Genomic DNA, 17,860 nt, shown 5'->3' with positions numbered 1-17,860 from the left:
GGTGACCAAAATCCTTGTGGAAGAGATGAACTCCGAGCATGGTTTTGAATGAAGGTAGGCAGTAGATGATGTATAAGTTTTAGGGATGGCATTCCCAAGCAGTGGAGCTAAATCTAGTGAATGCTTGCTGCCAGCAATGGGGTGAAGGAAGAATGGGTGTCTTGAGATTGGTGTATGTTAGATGGCAAATGAGACTTGAGTGTGGGATATACAGGAGAAAGTTGGAATAGGGGAAAGTGAGGACTGCAGACGTTGGAGATCAGTCGAGAGTGTGGCGCTGGAAAAGCGCAGCAGATCTGGCAGTATCGGGAGCAGGAGAATAGATGTTTTGGGCACAAGCCCTTCATCATGGATGAGAATTGGAATAGTCAGGTCTGCTTGTGATAAAGCAATAATCAATGTTTTGCTCATAGATGAGCTGAGGCAGGTGTTGGAGTTTATATCCTGTTTCTACTTGAGGGAGCAATTGTAGAGTATGCAGAACATGCAGTTCAAGCAAAAGAAGTCTGCACTTCAGAAAAGGAGAGAGCTGACACATAGGAGCACCTTGAAATATATTCACAACAGGAAATTTTATGGATGACAAAAATAGGTGGGGAATGCACGTGGTGAGGCTGACTGTCTGTGGAGGGATATAGACAGGTTCTGAGTGGGCAAAAACCTGGTAGGTGGTACACAACATGGGGAAGTGTGAGGTTTTATGCACTTTGGCAGGAAGAATGGAGCAGTTGAATATTATTTAACTACAGAAAGTGACCAGATTAGAGGGATTTGGGGGGTCTTTGTCCATGAATTATAACAAACTAGCTTTCAAGCTGAGCAGGTAATACAGAAGGGAAAGTAGTATAAAATAGGGAAGTTCTACTAAAAAAAATACAAAGTCCGATCACAGCTGGAATACCATGAACAGTTCTGAGCCCCTTACCCAAGGTAAGATACACTGGTATCCAAAATAATTCAGACAAGGTTTACTAGACTGATACCAGGTATGGATAGACTTTTGAGGAGAGGTTTTCAGGTAGTGGTCCACCACCTCTGGTTAACTTTAAAAAGTCAAAAATAGTATCAAACTCCAAGAAAAGCCTTAATTATGCAAAGATAGGTGGCAAGTCTGAAGATTGGACAGAATATTTTAAAATTCTTAAAGATTAATAGGGAAAAAATAGTGAGGACATTAGCCCACAACATAAACACAATGGTTGGCCCCATAGCAAATGAGTTGGAGGATTACATATGGAGGATAAAGTGAAAGATAAACAGATTGTATCCTCGCTGGAGAAGACTGATGCACAAACAGCATCCTGGAACTAGCTGTAAATCCGGAATCGAAAGTGAGGAACTCAAGAAAACTGCAATTACCAAGGAAACAGTACTGAATAAATTTTTGCCAATGAGTTGACAAGTCTGTGCCATGATTTCATTGTAACATTTGAAAACTTGTATCTAGTGAGATAGTTGTGTTGGTTTTCATTTTGCAAAGACTGATTGACAGATATAGAAAAGGTTCCTGTTTGATTAGAAAATAGCCATAAAGTGAGAGGCAGAAAGCAGGAAACTAAGCCAGTTGGCTTAAAATCCGCAATCGTGAAAGAATTAGAAGCTATAATTATAGATTACTTAGTGTGGAAACAGGCCCTTCAGCCCAACAAGTCCACACGGACTCTGAAGAGGAATCCACCCAGACCAATTCCCTACATTTACTCCTTCACCTAACACTACAAGCAACTTAGCATGGCCAATTCACCTCACCTGTACATTTCTGGACTGTGGGAGGAAACCAGAGCACCCAGAGGAAACCCACGTAGACACTGGGGGAATGTCCAAACTCAACACAGACAGTTGCCTGAGGTGGGAATTGAACCCGGGTCTCTGGCGCTGTGAGGCAGCAGTGCTAACCACTGAGCCACCTTGCCACCAATTAATGATGTTCTAACATGACACTTTGATAAATTCAAGGTAATCTGGTAGAGCCAACGTAATTTATTTTAAGGAAAACAATGTTTAACTAATTTATTGTATTCCTTTGAGAAAGTAACTTGTCTAGATAAGAGAATTAGATATTTTTAGATTTCCATCGAGTGTCACATCAAAGATTGCAGAAAATAATATCTCATGGTGGGACTAACATCCTGTCATTGATAAAAGATTGGCTTACTGACAGGAAGCAGAGGTTAGGAGCAAGTGGGTTGTTTTCAGAATGACAAAGTTACAAATCCAGGACCAGCTGGTGTTGGGGTCTCTACTTTTTTTTTTTCGCAATTTATACAAATGATATGTTTGAAAGGATCAAAAGTATGGAAGCTATATTTCCTGGTAAGATAGGAAGGAAAGTGAGTTGTGAAGAGGACAGAAGGTGCCTAAAGGGAATAGAAGATATGTGAGTGGGCAAAGATCTGGCAAATAGAGTACAATGTGGAAAAGTCTGAAGTTGTTAATTTTTGACGGTAAATTACAAAGAACATATTATTTGAATGACAAGAGGATGCAGAAAGATTTTGATGGCCTAGCCAGTGAATCATGAAGTTAGTATGCAGTTAAAGTAAGTAATCATGAAAATTAATAGAATTTTGCAAGGGGAATTGAATGCAAGATGGATGTACTGCTTCAGTTACAGAAGGCATTGGTGAGACCACTTTGGGAGTCCTAATGTATATGGTATTAGTCACCATATTTATGGAAGGATGTTAATCGTTGGTAGCAATTCAGGAGTTTTAAAAGACTCCTTGGAATGGACAGAGATTGCCGCATGAAGAAAGACTTGACAATTAAGTTGTCTGTATCCTTGGGTTTAGGAGAATTGGCGATTACTTACTTGCTTGAAACATATAAAATCCTGAGGGGACATGACTACTGGATATTGAGAATGTTTCCTCTTGTGGGAGTCAAAGCTTACAAAAAAGGGGTGCCCATTTGAGAGATGGAATACCTTTTGGAGGATTGAGTGTCTTTGGTATTCTCTTCAAAAAGAATAGATGTCAAATCCTTAAAGTTTTAAGGGTGACGTGAGTTCTTGATGAGACATGGGGATGAAACACTATTGGGGTATGCAGGCATGTAGAGTTAAGGTTTAAAATCATATCAGCTATGATCTTATTGTATAATAGAGCAGGCTTGAAGGGTCAAGTGGTCTACTGTTTGCTATTTGTATGCACTTGAGTGTTGTGAATCTATGGAATCTTTTACTACTGAGGGCTGTCATGGCTGAGATAGACAAGTTTGTAATCACTAAGGGGAATGAGGGTTGTGGAAGAAAGAGCAGGAAAGTGGAGTTGAGGACTATCAGAACAGCCATGCTCTCATTGAATAGCAGAACAGATTGGATGGAGTGATGGGTCTGCTCTGCTTTAACATCTTGTCTTAAGTCAGACAGATCTCCAATTAGTTTGAAGTTGCCTAACTGGCAAATATATAATATAATATAATATAATATTTATTCACTTAAATATTATAAATGCAGTAAGATGTTAATTTTTTTTAAAATTGCTTCCAATTTCTTCAGCAAATTTACAGCCAGCGTTAAAGTTGTCTAAATCTCTAGAACGCTTCAAAGAAGACAGTTCTGAGGCTTCCAGCCAGGAAGAAGGTACATAACTTTACACCTTGCGCTCAATGTGCTTTTTAATCCTTAGAGTGCACTTTGTTTAGGAAAATATAAAATGCAGAATTACTGGAATTTTTGTAGACACTTTTTTTAGTGTACTGAAACAAAAGGATTACCTAACATGGGGAACTTAAAGTCTCCAAACGATTGTGACAATGCTAACCTTGTACATGGTGAATAATTTAGGGGAGAAGCTCAGCAAAGCTGACAGCTCTTCTCTCAATTGGGTTGTCCAGCCCTTGGCATGAAAAACAATATTGGGTATGAGCACAGCTACCTGAAATGTTAATTTTTCAGTTCATTAGTATTTGTTTCTATAATATATAAAAAATCAGTTTATAAAAGCCTTTTCAAAAGAACTGAAATGTAGAATTGAACTTGAGGCAAGAGAAGCTTTTTATCTACTCTTTCCTTGTCCATTGCCATGTCCTCACTGCCAATCCTCAATGTTTCAGTTAATATGAATGCTTCACTCAGTAAGTTCAAAGAATTAAATGCATGCATTTAGCTACACGGGGGTTGTCGGGCAAGTTAACAGGGTACTTCATTGATTGGCAGCAGTGCTGTTGTGTGCAGGTCACTGGAACATGCTTTTCAAAGTGGGGGAAAAGGGAGATGCAAATTGACCTTAAGGGCTGCTTTTATGATGGATACTTTATAACAATGACTTTTGATGTGTTTCCAGATGGACAACAGTTGATTCATCAGAAGAAAAATATGGGGAAATCAATAGGCTGCAGGCAAGTCTGTCTAGATTTTCTTCTGATGTTGACTTAAAAGAATGTTTATGCTTAAGAATTATCTCCATTCTGGTTGCTGAGCAATTCTGAAGTTTTGAGAAGTCTTTTTGAAAGTGTGCATGGGATTTTGGTTTAATTTAGCAATACTAAAATTTACGTTATCACTTCACTCCTCAGGATGAAATTGCTTGCAAAATTGATCTTTGGCATTTACTGTTTGTGAATTTAAATTTGATGACTAAGCTTAGCTGAGTGAAGCCTTGCTTCCAATTATTATAACCTGCTGGGTCTCTTCAGATGTATTCAAATAGCTCCCAGGAGAGTCAGTGTTTTCTTTATAATTTTAATTTCATTAATTCAGTAGAAATTCAGTACAAAGGGAAGAATAATTTGAGGTCTAATTTTTAAAGTCAGACTCTATTCTTCATTGGTGGTTTGTACCTCTACTGTCTAGTGCACTGTATTAAAGGTTTTACTGTCGCAACATTTAAGGGATATTTAGGTGATTACTTAAAATGCCTCTACATAAAAGGCAGTTGGCCAGGTGAGGAAAATGGGGCTAGGGTAAATTGGTACCTGATGACTGGCAAGGACACGATGGGTAGAAGGGTTTCTTTCCAAGCTGTAAAAGTCTGACACAACCCTGACAGTAGACCATATTTACAAATCAGTTTTTTTTTTGCTTTCCTGAATACTCTGCTTCTCTTTACAGTGGCGCTGGTACAAAATCTCAAGGGATTGGTGTGAGCTTACAGCACTCTGAACAGAATGGTATACTGGACTGGAAGAAAAGGAACTATAGTACAAAGCACAGTACCGACCACTGTACAGCTGTGATGGCACATGTGGGTGTGAAATGTTGCCTTAACATATTAGTTGTTCAAACGCTTGCAAAACTCTAGAAAGCCAGCCTTGTATCATCTTAACTCCACAATTTACTGTCTAACAGTTTTGAAGTTTTTTTTTCCCAACAGTGATGAGATTAATAAAGTCAGCACTTATTTCCCACTCTAATTTGCAGTCAATAAGATGGTGGTGAGCTCTTGCCCTAAACTGCTGAAACCCATGTGGTGTGTATGTAGCCATAATGCTATTAGAAAGGGAATTCTAGGATTTTGACCAGCTGAAAAAATTGCAATATATTTGTAGTTCAGGATAGTGAGAGACACTGAGGGGATCTTAAAGGTGAATGCATTTCCTTGTGCCTGCTGCCCTTGTCTTTAAATACTGGAGGTGGCAGCCATTGAACTGTTTTTAAAGCAGCCTTGATGCATTGCATTCCGTATGTAGTACACATTGCAGAGGAGACAAAAGAGTGAATTTCTGACGTGATTGTCTAAGTGGGTTGTTTTGTCTCGTGCACTGCTGACAGTGGAAGTATGTTATTGCACTTGTGATTTGTAGATGGTGGACAGGCTTTGTGAAGTTAGATTCACAGTTGAAGTGCTTTTGTCTCCCCTGAGGAAAACAGTTATTTGAGCTCTAGAGCCAGAGTGTGGGTTGGTTGACATGAGCTGCAGAAGTCATCATTGAGTAACTTGTGACTTTAGTCTTCTAATGTTCCACCTTGGTGACCTAATCAGACAACGATGAGAAAGAGTACTTATTGAATTAACTCCTCATAAAATTGAACTCTTCATCTGCAGCACAAAAACTTTCAGACAAACCACCATAATTGTACAAGTTTGGAATTATGTTGCCGTTCCTTTGCTGAATCAACATCCTAGTATATACTGCCAATCACATTGTGGGTGTACCTACACCAAATGGTCTGCAGTGGTTCAAGACGGAAGCTCCCCACTATCTCAAGGGCAACTAATGATAGGGAATGAATGTTGGCCCAGCGAGTGATGCCCATGTCCTGTGAGTGAATGTTGTTTAATAAAACCTTCCCTTGAAGCAGTTTGGTTGCAATGGTTTGAATTTTGGTTGATTTGGAAATATCAAACTTGTACTGTGACTTGTCTTAAATAAATTTCTTAACTTCCCTTGTCTCTTGTGCCACCTTGCAAGCTTGTTTGAGGTTGGGCCAAGTTTATTTTGAATGTATAGTTTTCACCCTCAGACAAACTGTTCTGCCTCCCTTAACATAAGATGTAGGAACTGAAACAGACCATCCAGCCCATTGAGTCTGCAGCATCTGCTCTACTTTTAATTGGGATCTTGGCTGATCTAATAATTATTAACTCTCTTACTTTCTCCCAATAAACATTGATTTCCTTTCTTATTTTAAAGAAGTCTGTTTGTATCCATTTGATTTCCTGTCCTCAGCAGCTTTCTGTGGCAAAGACTGCCACAGATTTACAACCCTCTAAAGAAAATCCTCTTCATCTCTAAACCAACTCTTTCACGCTTGAGAAGATGCCCTCTGGTCCTAAACTTTACCACAAAGGAATACAGCCTCTCCAACTATACCCTATCAAGTCCCTAAGAATTTTTATAACTTCTTTTTAAATTCAGTGATGAGATGTAGTTGTCAACTGACTCAACTTCTCTACTTAAAATCACTCCTTAACCAGGTTCAATTAGCAAGCCCTCTCTGAACTGCCTCCATTCCAGTAAATCTTTCCTGAGTTAAGGGACCCAGTACAGTCTTACTAGTGCCTTGTATAATCTTGGCAGAATGTTTCTATTTTACACCCGATTGGCTCTGATTTCAATAAGTTGTAGGTGAACGCTTAGTGACTTGAGCTCAAAGATTCCCAAATCCCTCTTGTAGCTTTATTTTTCTCCTTTTTAAATAATATTCAGCTCCTCTGTCCTCCTTGTCAAAATGCATAATCTGTCATTTTCTCAATATATTCCAGGTGTCCGGTTTTTGCTTACTTAACCTGGTTCTTTCGCACTCTGGGTTCTGTCCTCTCAACTACCTGCCTTCCTCTTATTTTTGTCTTCTGCAAATTTAGCTATATACATTGACTTTCCCCTCTCTCAATACACTATATAAACTGCTTTCAGTTAGTTGGCTAACTCTCTGCCCATGCTAATGTACTACCTGTAATACAATGTGCTCTTGTCTTGAGTTGACCTAAATGCTGTACCTTATCAAAAGCCTTCTGGAAAACCAAACATATTACTACATCTTTCTTATCCTATCACCTCAAAGAATTCTAACAAACTTGGCATGATTACCCCTTAAGTCATACTGACTCTGCTTGAGTATGTGCTGTGTTTCTAAATGTTCCAACATTACATTCTTTTATAATCTAATATTATCCGAATAACTAAGCTAAGTAGCCTAGAGTTAGTCTTATACTACTTTTTTTTTGAGTAAAGGCGTTACATTTAGCAGTTTCCCAATCCTCAGGCACTTTTCCACATTCTAAGGGTTAGTGGATAATTGCTAGCAGTATACCTCGCTGTGCAGCTTCTAATGTACACAATCAGGTCCAGGGGACTTATTGGTGTTCACTCTATTTGTTTCCCGATTGTATTTTCTCTAGTGATAGTTATTTCATTTGTTTTCATCCCCCGTACCCCCTCTTTGCTGCTCGATTGCTTCTCTTGGAATGCTGTTAGTGTCTTCTGCTCATGTCATGCTGTGGTTTATGACATCACACTGCCACTGGCTTCATTGCAGATGGGCCTTTCAGCCCCTGATGTTTTTTCCCCTTTCCACTCCCCTCTTTCTAGTGTGTTTCCTCTTTGTGGTAAATGTTTGTGCTGTGGTCCCCCTTGGCATTTGAATTCCTACTTAAATTTTCAGTTTGTTTAATTGACCCTTCTCTCTCTCCTTACAATGTGTGCAAAGAATCCTTCTTACCAATGCTGGTATTCCAGGCACTATCCAGTGCTACCAATAATGATGGGAAATATAGCTTGTAATTACACTTTTAACCTTGTCTAAGATCATCCACCACATGTGAACAGGTACTTCTAGTTTCCAGTGGCACTTTCATCCTGAAACATTCAATGCACAAAAATGTGCGGGCATTTGCTACAACTGTATACCAGAGCAGGTTCTCCTAGCATCTGTACCACTGCTGCTTAAAGGCTTAAATCGGTAAAGGGCAATGCTATATCTCAAGCTGTATAATAGTGAAGCTGGCCCCTCTGCCTGAGGCTTAAATGCAAGTATGCTGCTGCTATTTATTTTTCACTTGAAGGCACCGATTGTCACCTTTAAAAGTGACAATCATGTGTTCCTACTGAATACCTTGTGCACAAACCTATCTGGTCTGGACTTATTTTGGGGCATATATGAGCACTAATGTTGCACTTCAAACATAGATCTAAATTTGTTAGTGTTGATGTGATGGTCAAAAGCGAGAACTGAAAATTTGACTTTCTTGAATGCTGAAAACTGTACCCAGAATTTTAAATGTATAAATTTGGTGCAGTATTGCCTCAGACTCTGCCTTGGATAGGTTGCAACATGGAACTTTGTGAAGCTGTTTTTTTCATTCCTCCAGTTTATGTTGTTTACTGCTGACCAGTAAAATAACTGAGTGATGGTTCAACAATAGAAGTATAGTAATGTTGGCACTGAGTGGGAAATCTTCAAGAATTTGACAGTCTAGAACCTTGATTATTACAACATGTCTTTGATAGGTGAGAAATGTCCTCCAAACTTTAAACCAGGATTTTATATTAGTTTGCCAAAAGTGATGAGTCATGTCTGTCTTGTGAAGAAAAGCCTAAAGAGGGAGTCTGAAAACCCCAGTTTTGAAGTAAAGTAGGTGCAATCAATAAGTGTATATGCATAAACCCCAAGTGCCTCTGCACTGGCTTTTATATTGTCATTTAGTTAATCATCCTGTTGTTCTACATTGCATTAAATAATGCAATGGCTTCATCAAACTGTTATCTACGGAATGTTTGATAACTTCTGTAAATTTGAATGGCATCCATTATTTAGTCTAAACCGATGCCAGCTTGGAATAATAGAAAATGGAGTACATTGAATTTCAATTAGATCATCTTGTGCCTCAGTTGTTGCTACTGATATTGTATTTGCCATGTTTCCAGATGTTCAAATGGATTCTGATCATACATTTTCCCCCCAATTAATTGTAGTGTTTATCAGAAGATAAAAGAAGTACTTCATCATCTGGGAGTAAGAAGCTGAACTCTCAGTCAGACATGTATGTATTCTGGAAAGGGTAAAGTGTTTTCTTTTGTGTAAAGTAACTGTTAGGAAGGTAAAGCATTGAAATTCCTGAACATGAATAAGTTGGGATAAGAAATAAGTCTTTGAGAGAGGATGGGAAGGCAAGCAGTAGATGCAAGAACTGGCATTGGTGTCCTTTGGAGGGTGAAATTATTATTTATTTCAAGTTATTCATTTAACCTGATGGAGTTGAACAATGAATCAAACTTGCCTGCGCTACCCAAAATATTCATAAACCACTTGTAATGCACCCACTGTTGTTTATACTTGGTGTCCCATAATTGATGTGGTTCCATCATTGGATGGCATTTGTGAAATAATCCTGAATGTAAGAATTATGCCGACAATCAATTTAAGATTCAGTGAAACTCCTCTATGGTGGCATGATTGCATGTGCGGTAAGCTACACATTACTATGCAAGGCCTTGTCTCTTCAATCTTTAATTCTTACACTTGATTATTTCACGAGTACCCTCCAATTGTGAGACTAAATCAAATATTGGACACAATAAGCATAAAGGTGGATGAATTAGAAGTGGTTTTCAAATAGCTTTGGGTAGTGCAGGCAAGTTTCATTTCAATCGCTGTCCCAACTCTTATCAAACTGGATGAATAACCGTGGTTTCTTGGTATTTTTACTCTCCAACCAAGGGACACCAGTCAGTTCTTGCAACCCCATCTACTGTATACCTTTCCAATATGCTGAACTAAAGAACATGTACACATTGCACTTTTTTCAACTTAACACAATAGACGATACATAGTGTCTTGTTCATTACTCCTAGTCAAGGCATTGCTCTGAGAAATCAGCCTGCCCAGTTTAAATCTGAACAAAGCTTAGCAGTAAGCTATCTGCCATCTAACTGGCGCATTTGCCTTGCAATACCTCTGATTCAGCATTTGCTTGCCAACCAGTTGGTGCTTTCATCCAATACAGTCTGCAATGATACTCCCCTTGAGATTCCCAAGAATACCAAATGTTGTGTTGAATGTTGGATGAGAAACTTTGAAATATATTTTAATGTTGTCATTGAATACATTCTTTGGACTTTGTTATACACGGGCAAAAACTAAGATTTGAGCTGGAAGAAAAAGGAATAATCGATGTTTGTGATCCATTCCTAATTGTTTTACTTTCTCTTTATTTAGCAACAACAAAAACAAGGTTGAGCGAGGGAGTCACAGGGCTCCTGTCGGCAATGGTATCCTTAGAATTCCACCTGTACAGCATGTGTGGGCTGTGCCAGGGAAAGGTAAGACTTTTATCTTTTTGCATCATTCCCTGAATAGCATATGGCTATTAATGTCCTATTACTAGTCCATTTCTATCAAGAATAGAGATTGTGGTCGGTGCTAAAAATCATAGGTGAGGGGATTGAAACATTTTGCTGGCAGTTGTTTTAAAACCAGAAAAGTGCTTTAAAGAGTATAGGTTAGATTGTTGGCATTGTAGGTGAGCGAGTGAGGTGAGGGAATGCCTAGTTGAGTGACCAAGTCAGGGGGCCTGTGGCGGTTTCATTCTTCATTTTCGAATCATAATTGGAAATTGTTTGGGATATAATTGTAAGCTAATACAAACTTGAGAGCTGGACTGTCATCAATAATATTGCACTCCACCTCCATTACGTGATGTCAAGTAGCCTCAGAAGACCTGTGTTGTGTTTTACAACCAGCAATATGGGGAGAGATTGTCCCTTAACTGTGTCAATGGAACAGAAATGTAGTTTTCAGTATCATGCCTTATGGATTGAGAGGAGTATGTGCGGGGCATATGTCCTAGATTTTATGTTGACAATAGATAGGGAGTGTATTGGCAAAATGCAAATCCGTCGTAAGTGACTGGAAAGTAGCAAGAAGTTATACTGTTAGATTTTGAGGGAAGTTGACTTGGAGACAAGAATAGTGAAAATGGGGGTTCGTCTTAATTTGTACATACATACTTAGGGGAGAAAAGAGTATTTTTGTGATTTCATAGAGGAGTGGTATGTTGCAGGTGAAAATGTATTGAAATTAAACAATGTATTAGTGTGATAGCTAAATAGTTATAAGGCATGATACTGCCTGCCTTATAGGGAAGTCTCTTGGTCAAGATGACTTTCTTGGGCAAGATATTTCTACAAGTCACAGAGGATATTACTTTTTTTTTCAAAGCATGTTGGGTAAATTTAGCTTGATGAATTTTAGTCTATATAGAGATGTGATCAAGGGGCAACGTGTCCATTTCTAAAAGTATGGAAACCAAGTGTCATTATTGCAGGAAAGCTGAAATAGAAATTTTACTCTGCTCAAGCTGCAAGATATGGTGCCTAAACTGAATATCTATGGTACTGTTCTGTTTTGTTTCTAATGAATATTTATGTGGCGATCATGTTTGGAACATTTAATCCAAAGTTCTTCACTGCCATTATACAGGTTTGGGAATGTATGCTGATGATGGTCACGTTCACCTGTAGAGATTTGCTTTGGTTGTGCACTGAATTCCTTGAGCACAAAATTGAGTCTTCCAAAAGAATCTTTTGTTACTCTGCATGAGGTGAAAGAATTTTCAGACAAATCAGGCTCATTTATTTTCCCCTTCTAAGGAAGTAAAAGTTTACAATTATTTTGGAACCCATAAACATCAGAAGTGCTTCACAGGAGCATAATTTGATAAATTCATAACCTTGTAGTTTCCTTAAATTTCATTACTTGAGAAACTAGTAGGAATTCACTTTTATGTTATTACAAGGTGGTTGCATGGGTTTTAGTTTGCCCAAAATCCTGTTGATTCAGGGACTGTTCTGTTGGTTTGGGATATAACAAATGTAACTTTTTTGCTTACAAAGGGAGGGCTACTGAAAGCTGGAAACTTTAGATCTGTTGGATTTGAAGTGGTAATGTGCTGTGGATCATGGGGAACTGGCAAATGTATTTGGATTTCCAGAGGCTTTTGATAAGATTGGTGAAGGGAACCAGTGCTGGGATTGGTACTGGATCTCAACTATTTAAAACTTGTACGACAGAATGAAAGATTTGGTCGCTAAACTTGCTCTTGCCAAAAAGGTAGGTAGGAAAATAAGTTGTGAAGAGGACATGAGGCTACAAAGGAAAATAGATTAGTTAACTGAGTGAGTGAGCAAAGATCTGACAAACAGATTATAATGTGGGGAAGTGTGGAATTGACCATTCTGGAAGGAGAGAAAAAACTATCTGATACAGTTTTGCAGACCCCTTTGAGATGCACAAGAATCTGTGTTCGAGTATGTGAATTCAAAATAGTTATTAGGCATGTTTCACAAGTAATTAGGAAAGCTAATTGAATGTTAGAATTTTTTCCTGAGAGGATTGAATATAAAAATGGGGAGATTAAGTTGATGGTGGGGTATTCAGTGGTGGTAACACCATTGACTGTCAAGGGACAATGGTTAGATGATCTCTTTTTGGAAATGGTCAAAGCCTGGCGTTTGTGTGACAAAAATGTTACTTGTCGCACTAAGCCTGGATACTGTCCAGAGCTTGTTTGTATTTGAACATACTACTTCAGTATCTGAGGTGGTGATGAAGGGTCCTGAACTTATCACAAAACCTTCCCTCTTGCTATATGATGGGGGGGGTCATTTGAAGCAGCTGAAGATAGTCGATTGTAGGACAGTAGTCTGGGGGAGTTCCTGCAGAGATGTCCTGGAGCTGAAATGACTGGCCGCCAACAACCATGACATTTTCCCATGTGCCAAGTGTAACTCCAAACAATGGAGACTTTTCCTCCTGATTCCCTTGATTTCAATTTTGCCAGGACTCCTTGATGCCACACTGGGTGGAATGCAGCTTTGATGTTAAGGACTGTCACACTCTCCTCTCCTCACCTTTTGGAATTTAGCTCTTTTGTCCATATTTGAACCAAGGCTGTAATGAGGTCAGCAGCTGAGTGGCCGTGGTGGAACTCAAGCTGGGCATCACTCAGCAGGTGCTGCTTGATAGTATTATTGATTACACTTTGTATCCCTTCAGTGATTTAAGTAAACTAATGCGGCACTAATTGGCTGGGTTGGATTTGTCTTGTTTTTCAGCTGCAGGACTGAACTGGGTAATTTTCCACTAAACTATCTTGGTGAGTAGAGAGTCAAGTTCTGGAGCCCAAGCCTTGAATGCTATTGACCGAGTGTCGTCAGGACATGTAGCCTTTACAGTATCCATTGTCTCCAAATGTCTTTTGATACGATGTGGAGTGAATTGAATTAGCTGAAGATTGGTATCTGTAATGCTCATGACCACTGGAGGAGTCCGAGTCCTAGGCGTGTCCAACCTGTCCATGCCGACCAGACATCCCAACCCAATCTAGTCCCAGCCCATATCCCTCCAAACCCTTCCATACCCATCCAAATTCCTCTTAAATATTGCAATTGTACCAGCCTCCACCACTTCCTCTGGCAGTTGACATTTCTGGCTGAAGATTGCTGCAAATATTTCGGTCTATCTTTTGCAGTGATGTGGTGGGCTCCCCCATCATTGTGGATGGGGATATTTATGGAGCCACCTCTGGTGAGTTGTTTAATCGACCACCATCATTCACGAGTGGCTGTGGCAGGACTGCAGAGCTTGAATCTGATCTGTTGGATATGGGCTTGTTGCTTATGCTGTTTGGCATGCAGCTAGTCCAGTTTTGTAGCTTCACCAGGTTGACACTTCATCTTTAGGGATTAGATTAGATTCCCTACAGTGTGGAGACAGGTCCTTCGGCCCAATAAGTCCACACCGACCCTCCAAAGAGTAACCCACTTCCCCCTGACTAATGCACCTAATGCTATGGGTAATTTAGCTTGGCCAATCCACCTGACCTGCACATCTTTGGACTGTTGGAGGAAACCGGAACACCCAGAGGAAACCCACGCAGACACGAGGCGAATGTGCAAACTCCACACGGACAGTTACCCAAGGCTGGAATTGAACCGGGTCCCTGGTGCTAAGGGGCTAGCCACCGTGCTGCTACTTCTGGCATGTCCTTCTGCACAGGGTTGATCCCCTGGCTTGATAGTGATTGCGTGGGAGATAAGCTGGGCTATGAGCTAGCAGAATCTCACACCTTTACAATCTGCAGTTGATGGCCCATATTGCCTCATGGATGCCCAGACTTGAGTTGCTAGATCTGGTTGAAGTCTGCCCCATTTAAAATGGTAATAAACCATGCAACATGATGGAGGTTACTCTCCATGTGAAGGCAGTCTTAACAATACTGTCATAAGATGCATCTACTGACTGTGGATGAGAACAGGTATGTCTTTCCCTCTTGGCTTCCTCATTACCTGCTGACCTTGTATTGAAATCCCCCCCAAGTATAATACATTTTGGTGGCCTTGCCATCCTCAGTGTTTTCTCCAAGTGTTGCTCAACATGGAGTGCAATTCATCAACCAAGGGAGGACTGTATGTGGTAATCAACAGGAGGCTTCCTTACCCATGTTTAACCTGAATCCACAAGACTTAACATGGTCTAGAGTCAGGACTCCCATGGCAACTCCCTCCTGACGCACCACCACCTCTGGTCTGTCCTTTCAGTGAGACAGGACATATCCACGGATGGTGTCTGAGGCGATGTGTGTAAGATATGATTCTGAGAGTAGGACTGTAAGGCTGTTGGGTGACTGGTCTGTGAGATAGCTACCCCATTTTCCCCCTCTTTCTCCCCGCCCCCCTCCTTGCCCCTCCCCAAAAGATGTCAGTGTTGACAGGGAAGAATTCACAAACTTATTCACTTTTTTGAAGAAAGCTTGAGACTGAGATGCAAACGTCTGCCTGATGGTTGACTTCAAGAGAAAGTTCTGAAGAAGTCACTGGACCTGACACATGTACTCTGCTTTCTTTCCACAGATGCTGCCAGACCTGCTGAGTTACTCCAGCAATTTGTTTTTGTTCGCTTGCTAGTTCCCATGTGTTCATTTGGCTTGGCTAAATTAATTAGCTTCTCTGGTTTGAGATTACATTGGATTGTTGGTCAGAAGGTGGTATGTAATCACTGACTGGTGAGGGGTGGTGTTGGAAACAGCAGGGTCACAAGGGTGATGATGAGATTGGTTGATGTTTGTTCTGGAAGAAGAGATCTGTACTGTTTTATACAGTGCTGCAAAGGCTTATGGATCCAGCCCTTTTTGTCTCTCTTACCTGTCTAGTTTCCTAGCATTTAAAGTAGAACTTTGAATATACAGCACAGGAATGGGCCTTTGCCCATGATGTGCTAACATGATGCCACATTAAAAGAATACCTTCTGCATGCCCATGTTCCTCCATTCCTGGCAGCATGTTCCAGGCTCCTGCAACACTATATATTTTTTTTTTTAAAAATCTGTCCCTCATCTTCTTTGAACTTTCCCCTCACCTTCAATGCGTGTCCCCTAGTACTAAATTTTTCAACTCTGGGTGCGGCGAGGAGTGTGACTGTCAAATCTATCTATGCATCTCAAAGTTTTATAGACATATAGGCTCCCCCAGCCTCTGCTACTCCAGAGGAAAAACCTGAGTTTTTCCAACCTTTCTTTTTAGCTCCTACCTGCTAATCCAGGCAACATGCCGGTAAACCTCTTCTGTGCCCTCTCTCCAAAGCCTCCACATCTTCCTGTAATGTGGTGACCAGAATTGAACGCAGTATTATGTGACCCAATCAAGATCTTAAAAAGCTGCAGCTTGTCATCTGGACACTTGTACTCGTTTTCCCAAGTCCCCATGTCATTTGCTGCCTTTCCCCCTCCCATCTACTTGAGTGGCTGCTTTCAGGCAGCTATGGATTGAACTCCAAGATCCCTTTGTACATCAGTGCTATTCAGGATCCTGCCATTAACTGTATACTTTCCTTTAACATTTGATCTCCCAAAGTGCAACACGTCACAATTGCCCAGATTAAACTCCTCCTGTTTCTCCGCCCACATCTCCTGTATCCTTTGACAATCTTCACTGTCTACATCTCTACTGATCTTTTGTATCATCTGCAAACTTACTAACCCATCCATATATGTTTTTATCCAAGTCATTTAAATATATTACAAACAGAGGTCAAAGTGCAGAACACCACTAATCTCAGGCCTCCAGCCAGAAAAGCACCCTTCTGCCACTACCCTTTGTCTTCTATAGGCAAGCCAGTTCTGAATCCTAGTGACTGGATCCCATGTATTTTAATCTTCTGGATGAGCTTACCATGAGGGACCTTTAATGAAAGACTTACTAAAATTCATGTATATGACATACACCGTTCTAAACTCATTGATCACCTTTTTCCCTCAAAATTCAATCAAGTTAGTAAGACATGATCTGCCCCACACAAAGCCATGCTGACTGTCCCTAATTAGGCCATGCTTTTCCAAATGCCCATAAATCCTATTCCTACAATTCTCTCCAATGGCTTCCCAGCTACTGAGACTCACCAGTCTAGGGAATCCTGGATTATCCCCTGTTTCCCTTCTTGAACAGAGGAACCATTTGAGCTACTCACCAGCCCCCCAGGATCCCCCTCCATTGGCTGAGGTTACAAAGATTTTGGTCAAGGCCTCAAATCATCTGTTTTGCCCACTCAAATAACTAGGGGTACTTACTATCGGGCCCAGGGGACTTATCCTTGTTAATGATCCTCAAGAGACCCAACACCACTTATTTCTCTATCTCAATGCCCCACCATATTAGCTGCTCAACACAAATCTCGCTATCCTCCATATCCTCCCCCTGGGTGAATACAAATGCAAAGTTTTTTGAAAAATATAGGGATATACAACCTCTTTAACCTTTTAAATGATTGACTTGTCTCATGAATGGATTGGTTGCCTGTTACAACCCTATTAAACCAAAAGTGGGCTGATTGGAGTTCAGTTTGAATTTGTTCTGAAAATTTAAACTTTAACGTGAACCACACTTTTTAAGGGCTAGATTTGCACTGATTAAGTTCTGCAGTTGGCTTGGTAGGGACATCTGCCAAAATCAATTTCAAGGATGAAGTTTACAATTTCCCAGCAATATATCTGATGCACTTTGGGGTCTACAACATAATGTACCTCTTCTATTTGGCAAAAATGAGAACTGCAGATGCTGGAGATCAGAGACTAGATTAGGGTGGTGCTAGAAAAGCACAGTAGGTCAGGCAGCATCCGAGGAGCAGGAAGATTGATGTTTTGGGCAAAAGCCTTTCATCAAGAATGAGGCAGGGAGCCTCTGGAGTGGAGAGAGAAATGGGAGGGAGTTAGGACTGGGGAGAAGGTAGCCAAGAGTACACAAGGTGGAGATGAAGGTGATAGGTCAGAGAGGAGGATAGAGCGGATGGGTGGGAAGGGAGATTGGCAGGTAGGACAGGACATGAGGATAGTGCTGAGCTGGAAGGTTGGAACTGGGGTAAGGTGGGACAGGGGAAATGAAGAAACTGGTGAAGTCCACATTGGTGTCCTGGCATTGAAGTGTT

General features: G+C 40.5%; 1 protein-coding gene across 1 annotated transcript in view; it reads left to right on the top strand.

Annotated features, from left to right (window-relative positions):
- LOC132832362 (zinc finger CCHC domain-containing protein 2-like) overlaps positions 1-17,860 on the top strand; it is a 62,968-nt gene that overhangs the window by 34,208 nt on the left and 10,900 nt on the right. The window contains exons 7-11 of the mRNA XM_060850313.1: positions 3,500-3,583; positions 4,287-4,341; positions 5,054-5,186; positions 9,358-9,425; positions 10,601-10,704. Of these exons, the coding sequence (XP_060706296.1) occupies positions 3,500-3,583; positions 4,287-4,341; positions 5,054-5,186; positions 9,358-9,425; positions 10,601-10,704 (444 nt within the window). The remainder of the gene's footprint in view (positions 1-3,499; positions 3,584-4,286; positions 4,342-5,053; positions 5,187-9,357; positions 9,426-10,600; positions 10,705-17,860) is intronic.

This window comes from Hemiscyllium ocellatum, chromosome 34, assembly GCF_020745735.1.
Source record: "Hemiscyllium ocellatum isolate sHemOce1 chromosome 34, sHemOce1.pat.X.cur, whole genome shotgun sequence".
Taxonomy (NCBI): Eukaryota; Metazoa; Chordata; class Chondrichthyes; order Orectolobiformes; family Hemiscylliidae; genus Hemiscyllium; species Hemiscyllium ocellatum.
This window is presented reverse-complemented; position numbering and strand designations above follow the sequence as displayed.